This window comes from Lepus europaeus, chromosome 5, assembly GCF_033115175.1.
Source record: "Lepus europaeus isolate LE1 chromosome 5, mLepTim1.pri, whole genome shotgun sequence".
NCBI lineage: Eukaryota > Metazoa > Chordata > Mammalia > Lagomorpha > Leporidae > Lepus > Lepus europaeus.
In genome coordinates, this window is record NC_084831.1 from 63,189,540 (window position 1) to 63,205,167 (window position 15,628).

Here is a 15,628-nt window from a genome sequence, read left to right on the forward strand (position 1 = left end):
TTTCTTGTTAGAGATGCCACCTGCCTTTACCTGGCCAGCTCTCCTCCCAGGCCAGCCAAGTAATGAAAGTCCACAGAGTGCCTTCCCCTAGGAGGTTCACACCTCCCTTAGGATATACCCCATGTGAAGAGATAGATAGGTCTGGGCCTCTTAACTTACAAGGCTTAAAGCCCACCAGATTATTATCAAGCCCCTTCTATCAGGTTCTATTTGCCTCTCAATCAGAAAAATTACTTGTTGCTTAGACAGCACCTTTCTTAGCTCCTCTAATAATGACTCTGTCCTTTGTTCTAGACCCTGTCTAGCGTACTTGGGCCTCATTCCTTTGTAATCATAACCTCTACTCTACCACCAATGGCTCTACTCCCAACCTGTGTGTACTGATGGTCCTCTTCCCCACTTAATGCTGTATAATTGTTCAAACCTGGTAAATGCCACTCTTAGGATCATTGGTTACTATCCTCACCCTGTCTTTTATGACCTTGTCTAAATATGATCAGAGTCGGCAAACTTGGAAGGCTTCCATAGCCTTGGCAACTCATGACGACAGCCTAGGGTGGTTACTGGCGCCATAAACTAGAGTGTCAATTTGTTGGGTCAACAACAGGAGCCACTGTGCAGTTGCTCCTCATGTGGGATCTCTGTCCTTAATGTGCTGTACATTTTGATTTAATGCTATAACTAGTACTCAAACAGTATGTTTCACTTTGTGTTTCTATGTGGGTGCAAACTGTTGAAATCTTTATACTAAATTGATCTTCTGTATATAAAGAGAATTGAAAATGAATCTTGATGCAAATGGAAGGGGAGAGGGAGCGGGAGTGGGGAGGGTTGCGGGTGGGAGGGAAGTTATGGGAGGGGGAAGCCATTGTAATCCATAAGCTGTACACTGGAAATTTATATTCATTAAATAAAAGTTAAAAAACAAACAAACAAACAAAAAAAAAAAAGATTTCCTTTCTATCTTTCTCAGTAAGGCAGTAAGAGAATTGTAAAGACAAATGAAATGACTTGCTCCACACTTTGCCCTCTAGAGAAACAAAGTATCACCATCAGGTCAGCATTATACCTGCGGCTTTAGTAAAAATATCTGTAAGGACCAGCACTGTGGCATAGTAGGCTAAGCCTCTGCCTGTGGCCCTGGAATCCCATATGGGTGCCGGTTTGTGTCACAGCTGCTCCTCTTTTAATCCAGCTCTCTCTTTTATGGCCTGGGAAACAGCAGTAGAAAATGGCCCAAGTGCTTGGTCCTCTGAACCTGCATGGGAAATTGGGAATACTCCCGGCTCCTGGCTTCAGATCAAGCCCAGCTCCAGCAGTTGTGGCCGTTTGGTGAGTGAACCAGAAAATAGAAAACCTTGCTCTCTGTCTCTTCCTCTCTCTCACTGTAACCCTACCTCTCAGATAAATAAATAACATCTTTAAAGAATATATTTAAGTATATGCCTTGCACTTACTCAAACTTTCAGTAAATAAGGCTCTCCCTGCTACCTTTGCAGAAATGTAAATGTGTGTGTATGTGTGTTGTAGTAAGTCAAGTTACATTCTAACCATGTAACTGTCATCTACATAGGAGATTGTATTTTTCGAATACAAGAAGTGAGTTTTTATTATTTTTTTAATAATCACATATTAAATATCTTTTGCTGGCCCAGCACAAGGCAAATATGTCATTGGATAAATTGTATTTTTAACAAGAAATAGTCCTGTCACTTTCCCACCCGTTTTTCTATTGTGTAACCTGTATTGCTCCTTTTCTGGATTAGAGTGTTTTGTTTCTTATTCTCATATGATGGAAACTTCTTACATGATTACAATTCTTGTGATAAGTCTACCTTTGATTTGTCAATTTACTATTATGAGTGTAGAATGAGATGTCAAGGAATTTTGGCATTTAAAGGAAAATGATTATGTTGATTTGGTTCCAGTTTTAGGTTTTAGCTTTCTAACCAAACATGGAACATGGAAGCTCATGCAATTTTCTTGAATTGTAAATACTCTCTCATAGCAATATTTCTTATGTTCATAAATTCCCAAAGATCTATAGAGAAACTCAAGATGTCTGTACAATTTCAGACATTGTACAACAGTCCTCTGTGCTTTGGGCGGGGAGAGGATCCATAATGTTCATCAGAGGGGTCTTTGATTCTCACAGGGGTCCCCAGTTCCAAAGTGATTAAGATCCAGTGTTCTATAGGGCACTTTCAAAATAAATCTAATTTCAAGAGGCCTCGACTGGTGAAGATTTCAGAATTATTTTCTCCCAGTGTTTTCTCAAAACCATATTCAACCAACATTGTACCTTACAGCCAAAGCCTTCATTTAAAAATTGCATCATGGGGCAGGTGTTTAGCTGAGCATTTAAGATGCCCCTGTGCTACATCAAAGTGTCTGGGTTTGATTCTTGGTTTCACTCTCAATTTGATAGTGCAGACCCTGGAAGGCAGTGATGATTGTTCGGGTGGCTGGGTCTCTGCCACCTACATGGGAGATGTGGACTGAGTTCCTGACTCCCTACTCCTGCCCTGGATGTTGCAGGTGTTATGGAATGAGTCAGTAGACAGGAGTGCACACACACACACACTCTCTCTCTCTGTCTCTCAAATAAAAACGCATCATAATAACAAGAACAAATGCTGATTATTAATGGTCCTTTCTTACTTGGTCTCAGAAATTTATAGTTGAATAACATACCCTTGTTCTAATTTTACTACATTGGTCAGATTTGGCTTTTAAGTTTTTTGGGAATATCATTTTCCCATTTCACTTAAATAAGAGGTTTAACTGTGTCAGTTACAGAGCTATTGACTTGAACTCTGTTATCAAAATGTAGGGTAATAACTGTGCACCTGAGGAAGGGCAGACTGGGATCAACTCAGAAAGCCAAGATCTTTATCAAGAAACATCTACTCAATATTGGACTACCCTCTGATAAAAATCTTTTTTCAGATAAAATGAAGCTTCTACAGTTCTGTTACAGGGACCAATTATGCAAAAAACCTATTAAAGAGAGAGTTCAGTAAATTAGTCCTCTCATACTAAGGCACCAGTCGGGAAATGTGTACTTAATTAAAAATAATTACAACACATTTTTAAAGGTCCTGGGAGAAAAGGACTCACTTTCAATATCCCTTTGAGAGACATCTAACCCTAGGGCCTCTTATCAAAAATAGAATAGGGATTGGAAGCATCGAAAGAAAGATGATACTGTCTAAGAAATCGTACCTCCTGGTCTGTGAATAGGTTTATGTGATTATGGAAGCCGATCAGGGCCTGTGGTGATCCAGGCTTTGTTATAGTGGTAGCACGACATTTTTGTGCAGACACACACTGGCATCTCAGTGGATGCTGCTTTGGGAAATGCCAGAATGGTGGCTTTTAGGACAAAGACCCCACACATGCCGTGTTCCTGCAAACTGTGCATAGCACCTGCTTGGTTGCCGTGGCCTCTGCACTAGGCAGAGGTTCTGAGGATTTTTGTTGTTGTTATCACAATTAGGGAGGCATTACTTGCATTTAGCAGATAAAGGACAGGGATACCGATAAAAAACCTACAGTGCACAGAACAACCCAGTACAACAAAGAATTGTCTGGCTCAATGTATAATAAGTATCAAGGTTAAAAGACCCTGCTCTTTTTTAAGATTTTAAGTCTTGCCTGTTCTGAGATGTTGAAGAGTTATGTTCTATTCAAATCCACATTTTTATAGACCGCTGGAACTTTGTCTACTTGAAAGCCTTAGAAATAGCAGGGTTTTTGTTTTGTTTTTTAAGATTTATTTATTTTATTCAAAAGGCAAAGTTTCAGAGCGAGAGGGAGAGAGAGAGAGAGAGAGGCACAGAGAGAGGGAGAGAGAGGAAGTCTTCCATCTGCTGATTCACTCCCCTGAGGCCTGCAATGGCTATCTTCCACGGCTTTCCAAGGCCATTAGCAGAGAACTGGATCAGAAGCAGAGCAATTGGGACTCGAACCAGCACCCATATGGGATGTCAGTGTTGTAGGTGGCAGTTTTACCTGCTATGCCACAGTGTTGGCCCTGGAAATAATAGTTTTTAAGAGAGTGAGTTGAGGGGCAGGTTTTGTGGTACAGTGGGGTTAATCCACTACTTGGTACACTCATATCCCATATCAGAGTGCCTGGGTTCAAGTACACTCCATTCTGCATTGCAGCTTCCTGCTAATGCACACCCTGGGAGGCAGTAGGTGATGGCTCAAGTACTTGTGCCCTGTCACCCAGCTGGTAGACCTGGATGAAATTCTTGGCTCCTCACTTCAGCCTGGCCCAGCCCCAACTATTGTGGGCATTTGGGGAAGTGAATCATGAGATAGAAGAGCTCTCTCTCCATCTATCTACCATCTAGGTATCTATCTATCTATGCATCTGTCTATCTATCTATCTATCTACATGTATATATTGCTCTTCCTTTCAAATAAATAAAAATACATAAGTAAATATTTAATAATAGGATGCATTGAGAAAATATCCTTCTAGGTTCACACCTCCTCCTTTGTTCAAAATGCAGATCAAATGTCACCCGCTTGTAGGAAATATTTTCAATTTTAGTGGCACATTCTCCACATGCCTGTGTGCTTACTCTAACGGTGATCAAATTACACTCATCTCTTGGTATCTATAGGGGATTGGTTTCAGGAATCCTCAGAAAACAAAAACCTGTGGATGCTCAGATTACATATAGAATTTGCATGCAACTGCTGTGCATCTTCCTGTATGTCTTCATTCACTTACAGACCAATTATTATACCTAATACAAATTAAGGCTACGTAAAGCTGTTTTCCTATATTGTTTAGAAAATAATGACAAATTAAAATAAGGTTTGTCAGCATTCAGTGCAGAAACAAACTTTTTCAAATATTTTTCAATTCATGATTGGTTGAATTCATGGATGCAAAACCCACAGCTATGGAGGGCTGACTATATTTCCTATTTCCCTGCCAGATTATATATTTTTTGAAAGTGTATCTTCAATTTGGGACATGCTCAATCGGACTTGCCCCAAATGGTGGAGTTAGAAACGTGCCAGGGGATTCCAATACAATCCAATCAAGGTGGCATGTACCAATGCCATCTCACTAGTCCAAGTGATCAATTTCAGTTCACAATTGACCATAATGATAGGTCTAAGAGTCAAAGAGATCACATAAACAAGACTAGTGTCTGCTAATACTAACTGATAGAATTAAGAAGGAGAGAATGATTCAACATGGGAAGCGGGATACACAGCAGACTCATGGAATGGCAGATATCCTAAATAGCACTCTGGCCTCAGATTCAGCCCTTAAGGCATTCAGAGCTGGCTGAAGAGCCCATGAGAGTATTTCAGGCATGGAAAGCCAAGACACTCTGGAGGAAAAAAAAAAAAAGACCTAAATGAAAGATCTCTGTGAGTGAGATCCCAGTGGAAAGAGCGGGGCCATCAAAGAAGGAGGTAGCTTTCTCTGAAGGGAGGAGAAAACTTCCACTTTGACTATGACCCTGTTGGAATAAGATTGAAGTTGGCAAAACCTAAAGGCTTCCATAGCTTGGCAACTCATGACTAGAGCCTAGAGAGATTTCTGATGCCATAAAAAGAGTGTCAAATTGTTAAGTCAACAGCAGGAGTCAATGTGTACTTACGTCTCATGTGGGATCTGTCCTTAATGTGTTGTCCAATGTGAAGTAATGCTATAACTAGTACTGAAACAGTATTTTACACTTTGTGTTTCTGTGTGGGTGCAATCTAATGAAATCTTTACTTAGCATATACTGAATCGATCTTCGGTATATAAAGATAATTGAAAATGAAAAAAAAACACTTGGTTTTAAATTGGAAATTGCATAGAAAATTAATCAATTTTAAAAAAAATATCATGTAGGGCCGGCGCCGTGGCTCAACAGGCTAATCCTCCACCTTGCGGCACTGGCACACTGGGTTCTAGTCCCGGTTGGGGCACCGGATTCTATCCCGGTTGCCCCTCTTCCAGGCCGGCTCTCTGCTATGGCCTGGGAAGGCAGTGGTGGATGGCCCAAGTGCTTGGGCCCTGCACCCACATGGGAGACCAGGAGAAGCACCTGGCTCCTGGCTTCGGATCAGCGCAATGCGCTGGCCGCAGCGGCCATTGGAGGGTAAACCAACAGCAAAAAAGAAGACCTTTCTCTCTGTCTCTCTCTCTCACTTTTTACTCTGCCTGTCCAAAAAAAAAATATATATATATATATATATATATATATATATATATATATCATGTAGGATCTCTGTCCTTAATGTGCTGTACATTGTGAGTTAATGCTGTAACTAGTACTCCAACAGTATTTTTCACTTTGTGTTACTATGTGGAGGCAAATGTTGAAATCTTTACTTAATGTATACTAAACTGATCTTCTGTATATAAAGAGAATTGAAAATGAATTTTGATGTTAATGGAAGGGGAGAGGGAGCGGGAAAGGGGAGGGTTGCAGGTGGGAGGGAAGTTATGGGAGGGGGGAAGCCATTGTAATCCATAAGCTGTACTTTGGAAATTTATATTCATTAAATAAAAGTTTCAAAAAAAGAAAGTGTATCTTATTAATGCTCATGTCTTAGCACCTAGCAGAGCCTGACACATAATAGGTACATGCAGAAAAAAAAAAAACAAGCTTTAGGGAACTGGTTTGAATTCTCTGTACCCAATGCCTAGACTCGATTTAATCAAGTATTTCTTAGCATGCAAAATGGCTTCAAGGATATCTAACCCCATGCTCTCTGAGGACATGAAACTGAGGAATGTCTCACCTTATAGCCTGTAGGTTCACCAGTATGGTGGTAGAGATTTCTGGACAACCATACCCATAATACCTTGAGTTGCTTTACAAAGAGTGTGGAGATCATAAAATCTAATCCGCAGCCTAAAATGCCCATGTGAGGAACCAGAAACACGGTTCTCCATAAAGGCTTTTTCTTAGGAAGAGGGAGGACAAGCCCAATGTGCTATTTTGTTGTTGTTGTTGTTAATAAATTCGCCTTTGCAATCTAGATTCAATAAAACTCCTCTCTTCATTGAAGAAAAGGAAGAGTGTCCCAAATAAACACAAGGAACAAGTTGGTAGGGCAGCCAGCATTCGTCTGCACCACTAAGCAGCTCACACCAATACCCAGGTATTGTCTGTTAAAAGGGTCTGATGCTGGGCAAGGATAATTTTTTATTTTAGTCACCTGTAGATTAAACCAGAATCCATAAGAAAGGGGAAGAATTGCCTTTAAAATTATAAATGTGCTTGAGTGTTAAAGCGCTGTGGCTTAACAGGCTAATCCTCCGCCTGGGGGCGCCGGCACACTGGGTTCTAGTCCCGGTTGGGGTGCCGGATTCTATCCCGGTTGCCCCTCTTCCAGGCCAGCTCTCTGCTATGGCCCTGGAAGGCAGTGGAGGATGGCCTAAGTGCTTGGGCCCTGCACCCACATGGGAGACCAGGAGAAGAACCTGGCTCCTGGCTTCGGATCAGCGAGATGCGCCAGCCGCAGCGGCCATTGGAGGGTGAACCAATGGCAAAAAGGAAGACCTTTCTCTCTGCCTCTCTCTCTCACTATCCACTCTGCCTGTAAAAAAAAAAAAAAAAAAAAAAAAAAAAAAAAAAAAAAAATAGTCCAAGGATTACAACATGAAGTGTCATGTTGAAAATGGAAAAGAATTTTCTCAGATTTATAGCAAATCAACAATAGTGTATTATGTATGTGACTGTGGAATACAAAACAAAATGACCTAATTGTTCCAGATAGCATCAGCTATTTCATTTTCTTGTGATATCATTTGACAAAACATGTCAAATAGGATATCAGCAAAATACTTAATACAGTTATAAATAGAATATCCCTGACATGAATTGGCATCAGGAAAAAAAAAGACAAGGACATTTCATAATATTCAACTTTATTTTCCATTGACAAATACAACATAAATAACATACACTCATTAAATACATAGACTAACCATGGCGTAAATGTTATCAAAGTTCTAATGAACTTTTCAAAGTCTCTTTCATTCTTTGTCTACATGATACTGAAGAGCAGCCTTTCAACACACTGGGAGATACGTTAAATACACTGAACATAACTACCCAAAAGGCTTTACACAGAGGTGACAAAATACACCTTCCCACTAATACAAATGTGTACAGATGGAATGCTGAGGAGGAGACATGGAGAACCATGGGCCTCCTATATGGATGAAAGTGCCAGTGAACATAGCTCTTCCTTAGGCACACTTTGTAAATAATACTTCCACTCATTTGTTGTAAACGGATCATGATAATTAGCGCCTATTTTTAATTTTTCTAAATAACTTTATGCTACTTGTATAAAAAATTTGGTTACATAAGACAGGGAGGAGGTAAGATATTCTCTCTCTTCTCTCTTGCTGCCACCCCACCCCACAAACACACACTTCAGGAGAGTTGGAAAGGCACAGAGTTTAGCAGTCAGTGATGATGTAAGTGAACTTATTACTTGCTTTCACAGAAACCAGTCCTGACCACTCCTCATTTTGTCCCAGTGATGCTCAAGTGTACAAGGATAAATGCAGTGCCTTCCACACCTTGCTTCTGGGATCTTATCAAAGAGGATGGAGACTTTTAATAAACTGGGAGTGCACAGTGTTTCCATCACAACTTTCTCTGTGTTCTCTATCCCACCCCCACTGTGTATCCTTCTGAAAGCAGAAAGAACATTGAAGCATATCAGTAAATCACATGCATTTCCACTACTTAGCATTACAGTTGTGGTAACTACAGAAACTGAAATCTATGTAAGCATGCTATTTTCAAGTTAGTCTTAAAGTCTGAAGATTGGCTAGCTCTTGTTAGGCCTCTGAATTGCTTTAATTGAAGAATCACAATAGTCTGTTCCCAAATCATCTGACGATGGCATTCGAGAGCTGCTTGTTTGGAAATAACTTGAGAAGTGGGATCATCTCCAAAAGGCTCAAAAAGCATGGAAAGGCTGATTGGTTCCTGATAAAATTGCTCCATCAAAGCAGATTTATCAAAAACAGATTCAGATTTGTTTCACATATTAGGGTTTTGGCATGTTAGAAATATCACATGGTTCTGTCTCTTAAAAACAATCTCAGTTTCACCAATAATGAATATTTCTGTTACTTTCTCTCCATAGGAGAATGGATAAGCAGGTAAGAGCTAAGGTAGGGAAGGTGGAAGAAGTCTTCTTCCTAATAACATCATCATCAACAACAATATATATTATATGTATGTATATAAAATAGATATTTGAGTTGCTTATTAATCTGATGTAAAGCTTCTGAAAATAAAGTAATTTCCATTCACAATAAAGAAACTGCATGACATATAAGTGAGTATAATATACATCTGATTGCATTGCATTTCTAGAGAAGCATAGTGTACTCTATTTGCAGTATTATACTGCTATGGCATACAGTTAAACTTATATAAATTTATAAGCCTTTAAATAGCATGTCCATTTTAGGAATTATAAAACTGAATATATAAAATACAATATTTCGCAAATTCTTTGATTCATGCTTCATTTGTAACCTGCAAATGTTAGCTTCCTTATAATATTGAACTGATGACAGACAACTTCTTTACAAATGTGTATGTGAATTTAAGCTGATTGTTAAACTTTACAAATTGGCTCCATTGTAACCTTGTCATGAAACATCACAGATATATCACCTATCATCGGTATTTTATCACAACTAACAAAGCAGTCCTACAGACCTAACTACAGTTGCACAATTCTGTACATTTATTCCGATGTCAATTTTAACAGCTTTTGAGACATATAAAAGCACAAAAATAAGCAGCTGTGAAAATCTATCATAGTTGACAGCCTAAACTTTTCATACAAATAAAACATAGAAATTTTAATTACTCAAATTAAAACTTTTAATTTTTGTAATAATAAATACTCTTCAGTCACTACATCCTTCATCTTCTAGTTTCTCAGGTATTTCAAGAGAAGATTTCAGGGTTAAATTATAAAAATAAGTAGGCAATATACATCCCAGATCTTCAAAGGATGAATTTTTCTATTTTCAGACTCCGGTTTTATGTCATCCTACAAGAACTATTAAATAAGTGCTGATGTGAGTAAGGATGAAAACTGATCACTAATTTGAAGTCGAAAACCAAAAAAAAAAAAAAAAAAGAATAAACAAAATAAATCCACTTTAAGATCTGATATTAGAATATTACTACAGAGTGAAAATTTTCATTAAAACACTGTTTATATATCAGTCAATATGAATGGTCATTTTATGCTTAACTTGCCTGAAGTTCTATATGATTTTTTTTCTGTAGCATGGTCAAGAAATCTATACAATAAAGAGGTATTTAGCAGAAACATATGTGTACCTCTTTTTCCAATTAGTTTAAAACTAGTATGAGTAACCCTTACACCTAAAGTGTCATGGTTTATTGCACTAGGTAAGTTTGATAAATCTTGAGATGACACATTTTTTTCATTAGCTTAAAAATATTTTAAAGACATTCTCCATACCTATTTTATTTGGAAAATAAACTATTTGTGGATAGCATGCCATCATTTTCTTCCATGACACAACATAATTTATAAATTAATTATTTGGAAAATCCTTGACACTTGCTAATTTTACATACATTTGCCAATACTTTGACGTTTAGGAATCACCATATTTTATGCACATATTTTTCCCACTCAGATATATACATGGGTAAACTAAGCATGTGACAGTAAACTTCAAGGCCAATAAACCTAACAGACATGCCCTTTTGGAATGACTATGATGCCCACTTTCTAACCTTACCTAGAGCTCTGTACAACATCTGTTTAATATAACCTAATTATCATCAAATGCTGAAATCATTTGGGATGTTTATTCTTATCAGGCTTTCCCTAGACTAACAAATGGCTGCCTAGATAATAAAACTCACATACATTTTACAAAATTTGTTCCTTTTCCTCATCCTTTTAAAATTTGTTCAAAAACTGTTATTCTTTCATTTCTACTCTGTATCCTCTGGAGAGAAATTTATTTTGTAGTTAAGGATAAGTTTCAGGATCTTTTGTCTTCTGTACTTCCGTGGTTTGATGAAAAGTAATATTCTTTTGACAGTAATATCCATTACTATTTGGAAGCATAAGTCTCCTAAATTATTAATACAATAAAGCACTTGGCTGTATACTAAGATGACACTACACCTTTGAAGGTAAATTTGTTTTTCTATAATAAACAGAAGTCATTCACTTCCTCATGCTGATGACTGTGATTGCATGAAGTACTTCTAACACAAGGTGTGTGCCTTGCCAATTTGCACTTAGTTTTGGCAAATTTTGATTCATTGATTCACTGAAAAAATATTTACAGGACAATTTGTACACTTCGGGTATTACACTAGATACTGAAAGGAATAACACAATCACGTTCACATCACTCACATCCACACTGTGTGCAATGTCTATGTGATTATAACCTATGGTCAGATGATCACCCAGGAGGCAAAGCTCTTTATTACAGGGTTATTTAAGTGCATTTTTTTCTGAAAAGAAGTAGGTATTTTTGTCTTAAACTCCATCAAGTAATCTGTGGGGTAACCCAATTATATGCATTGAGAGATTTTATAACCAGGTTTTAGTACAGGCTATTTCTTACATTTTCCAAAATCTAGATTAGTGAAAGAACCATCACGATATAGCCCTAAGATTTTATCTTTTGACTTAATTTGGCATGGCCATTTAAATTGATTATTCCTGACTGACCTAGGATGGTGTACACAATAATACAATAAATATATTGTAGTTGTTAAAATTAATTCTTCTCCAAATGCTTACTAAACACAATGAAGTCGCAGCTATTATAAGAACTATAAGTAAATTTCAAGATTCACTAGGAGAATGATAAACTGAAAATTCAACAACAACAAAAAAGCTAATAGTTTTATAAAATGGATGTGCCAAAGATATGACAAGCATTTGGGTAGACTTAACTTAAAAGATCACCACATTTGGGAGAGTTTTTATTTAAAAAGTACAGTTCTCAAAACATAATATAATGATTTCCTTGAATCACAAAGATGTCAAGCTTAACTCTCAAGGTTTGCCTTTGGGTGTAATAAGGAAATATTATTGAAATTATTATTTTAATATATTTTAAATAATTATCAGTATTTTAATTACAAGTATCTAGATAGAGATACTTCAAGTAGAGAGCAGAGAGAGAGTATAAGGGGTCAATATTACTCATTTTCTTATCCTATAAATAGGTCAAACTATGGAAAGTCTTCATTAAACCTTCAAAATATTTTTTGTTTTAGAAATCTGAGTTGATATTTGAAGATCCCCAATGGCTGGAGAATGCTGTTGGTGGGAAAATCAAGGGAAACAGTTAATCAGAGTATCTATATTTAGTGCCCAAATCAGTCCTTAAATAGCATAGTGAAAAAAAAAATCACTTCGCTGACTGTCACAGAACAGTTTCATGAATCTCTTCCAGGCTAGAGGAATGCAAAATGTATTCAGATGAAAGAACATTTAGCAATTTGAGTAGTCACAAACCCCACTATATTTGAAACAAATGGAATTGGTTCTTATTCAGATAAGGAGCAAACCTAATTTCCAAGTCAACCAAATCTTAAACTTTGGAAGGTTTGGAACCAACTTGGTATCTTCAGCACTATTTAAATAACACCACTATCAATGAATATTGTGGATATGTTATACACATTTTCACCCTAATTATTTTTTTTTAAATGTAAGAAGAAAAAAGTAACAGAGGAAACGTGAGACAATGAAAGAGAACACAGAAGACCAATGTTATGGAATAAAAACAAAGTGCCATCCCCTTGTCCTAGATGATTTGTAGGGTTAAATCTCCCAAGTACAGAGAATACTTGAATATTAACTATCTCTGCCCTCCCACACATCAAAATCATGTATAAAAATGGTTTCATCACATAAATAACCACATATTCAGCTATAGATGGCAGAGATCCCAAAAAAAAAAATGAGACTGTTATTAATACATTTTCCTTTGTTTGTATTTCAGGACGTTTGGCACCAAGGGATTATCTATGTTTCTGAAACCATTTAGCATTATACCAAAAATTCCACCCCAATGCATAAACAGTGGCATACCAGAGATGCCTGCATTCACAAGATTTAGGGATATTTGCTGCCAAAAGTTGTGAGCATGCACGTTGATTAAGTGTTCTCTTTCATGCTCCTGTCTGTATTATTTCATTAGATAATGAGATAGGCTGCCCTTTCTGTCCATCATTAGAGCAGCTGGAGACAGCATTTGCTACCTGGCAAAACTTCCGAAGAAGAATCTTTCTTAGCAGCAGATAAACCCAGGGATCCAATATCTGGTTCAGTGAAGCCAGGCGAACAGCTATTAAGAAGAAGTTGCATTCTTTCTGCTTTCCTGTGTCTGTCTTGCAGTGCTCAACTGATGTCTGATTGAAGATCATTTTCAACATCATTATCTAAGAAAGAAGGACAAATAATGGTTCCAAAAGTTAATAAGGATATATTCTCCACACAATACTCTGTATATAATAGGTTTTCAATAAATTGATGAACTGAAATGCTAATTCCAGCAGCATTTACACTCACAGAACACATCTCCAAATTATATAAGATATTACCTTGGATTTTCCCACATTTTGATTATCCAACATGATGGAGTTTTTTAAAACATACATGCTCCGCTGGCGCCATGGCTCAACAGGCTAATCCTCTGCCTAGCGGCGCTGGCACACCGGGTTCTAGTCCCAGTGGGGGCGCCGGATTCTGTCCCAGTTGCCACTCTTCCAGGCCAGCTCTCTGCTATGGCCCGGGAGTGCAGAGGAGGATGGCCCAAGTGCTTGGGCCCTGCACCCCATGGGAGACCAGGAGAAGCACCTGGCTCCTGCTTTGGGATCAGCGTGGTGCGCCGGCCGCAGCGCACTGGCCACGGCAGCCATTGGAGGGTGAACCAACGGCAAAGGAAGACCTTTCTCTCTGTTTCTCTCTCTCTCACTGTCCACTCTGCCTGTCAAAAAACAAAACAAACAAACAAACAAAAAAAAACAAAAAACAAAAAAAACCCATGGTCTCAGGCTCTTGATCCTTGGAATTTAAGAAGCCTGAAAATAACACCCCAAAATAAGCCAGACATCTGTCTTATTGAAGAAAGCACCAGTAGGTTGACACCAAAATGACAGTAACCACTCCACAATAATAAAAACAGATTTAATTTTAAATTTCAATAGTTCTCCAAAATAAATCACTGAAGAAAATGCAAAAGAAAGACAGATAATAATAATAATAATGGCATTAGCATTTTCTGAAACCTTACTACTTGTTAGGTACTGTGAAATTCACATGCATTAAATAAACAATATAAGTACTCTTACAACCTCCTTTATACAATTGGAGAAATCAAGATTTAGTGATGTGAAATGGCTGAGCCAAATTTAAACCCAAGTTCCCTAAAGCCATATGACGTACAATATTTTCCATGTTTTTGGTCTTTCCATATGCCCCCTACTCCCAGTACACACACCAGAATTTTAACTCCATGACAACATGAATTTGGGGCCACCTTTTATTCCTTGTTAATATAGTCCTAGTGCTTAGAACAATATTTAGCAGATGGTAGGTGCTCAACATATATTTGTTGGGACTGGCATTGTGTCCTAGAGGACTAGGTCACAAGTCCTACTAATGTGCTCCCTGCTGATGTTCCTTGCTAATGTGCCTGGGAAGACATTGGAAGGTGGCCCAAGAGCATGGGCCCCTGCCATCCAATTGAAACACTGTATGGAGTTCCTGGCTCCAGGCTTCAGCCTGGTCCAGCCCCGGCTGTTGGGACTATTAAAATCAACGGATGGAAGATCTTGCTCTCTCTCTCTCTGTCATTCTGTCTTTCAAATAAAAAAAAAAATCTTTTAACACATAAACAAATAAGGGCCAGCAGTATGGCACAGCCGGTTAAGCAGTTGCCCGCAGTGCCAGTATCCCATATGGGCGCTGGTTCGTGTCCTGGCTGCTCCTCTTCCAATCCAGCTCTCTGCTAATGTCCTGGGAAAGCAGTGGAGGGTGGCCCAAGTACTTGGACCCCTGTATCCACATGGGAGACCCAGAAGAAGCTCCTGGCTCCTGGTTTTGAATCAGCCTAGCTCTGGCCTTTACAGCCATTTGGGGAGTGAACCAGCGGATGGAAGATTCTCTCTGACTCTCCCTCTCTCTCTGTGTAACACTGCCTTTCAAATAAATAAGGCAGTGTTACACAGAGAGAGAAGCAGAGGCAGAGAGAGAGATCTTCCATCCACTGGTTCACTCCCAAATGGCTACAACAGCCGGAACTGCGCCAACCCAAACGCAGGAGCCAGGAGCTTCTTCCAGGTCTCTCATGTGGGTAAAGGGGCTCAAAGACACAGGCCAACTTCTACTGCTTTCCCAAGCCATAGCAGAGAGCTGGATTGGAAGTGGAACAGCTGGGATTTGAACTAGTGCCCATATGGGAAGCTGGCACTGCAGGCAGCAGCTTTACCCACTGTGCCACAGCCCCGGCCCCCTAAATAAATCTTTAATATATATATATATATAAGCAAATATTTATGAATGATCAAATGTTTATATTTGAAGGAATACATTATAT

General features: G+C 38.5%; 1 protein-coding gene across 1 annotated transcript in view; it reads right to left on the bottom strand.

Moving 5' to 3' along the window:
• Positions 1-12,340: 12,340 nt before the first annotated feature.
• The window catches only part of PTGER3 (prostaglandin E receptor 3), a 46,240-nt gene continuing 42,952 nt past the window's right edge, over positions 12,341-15,628 (bottom strand). The window contains exon 2 of the mRNA XM_062193398.1: positions 12,341-13,469. Coding sequence (XP_062049382.1) covers positions 13,200-13,469 — 270 coding nt within the window. The 3' untranslated portion in view covers positions 12,341-13,199. The remainder of the gene's footprint in view (positions 13,470-15,628) is intronic.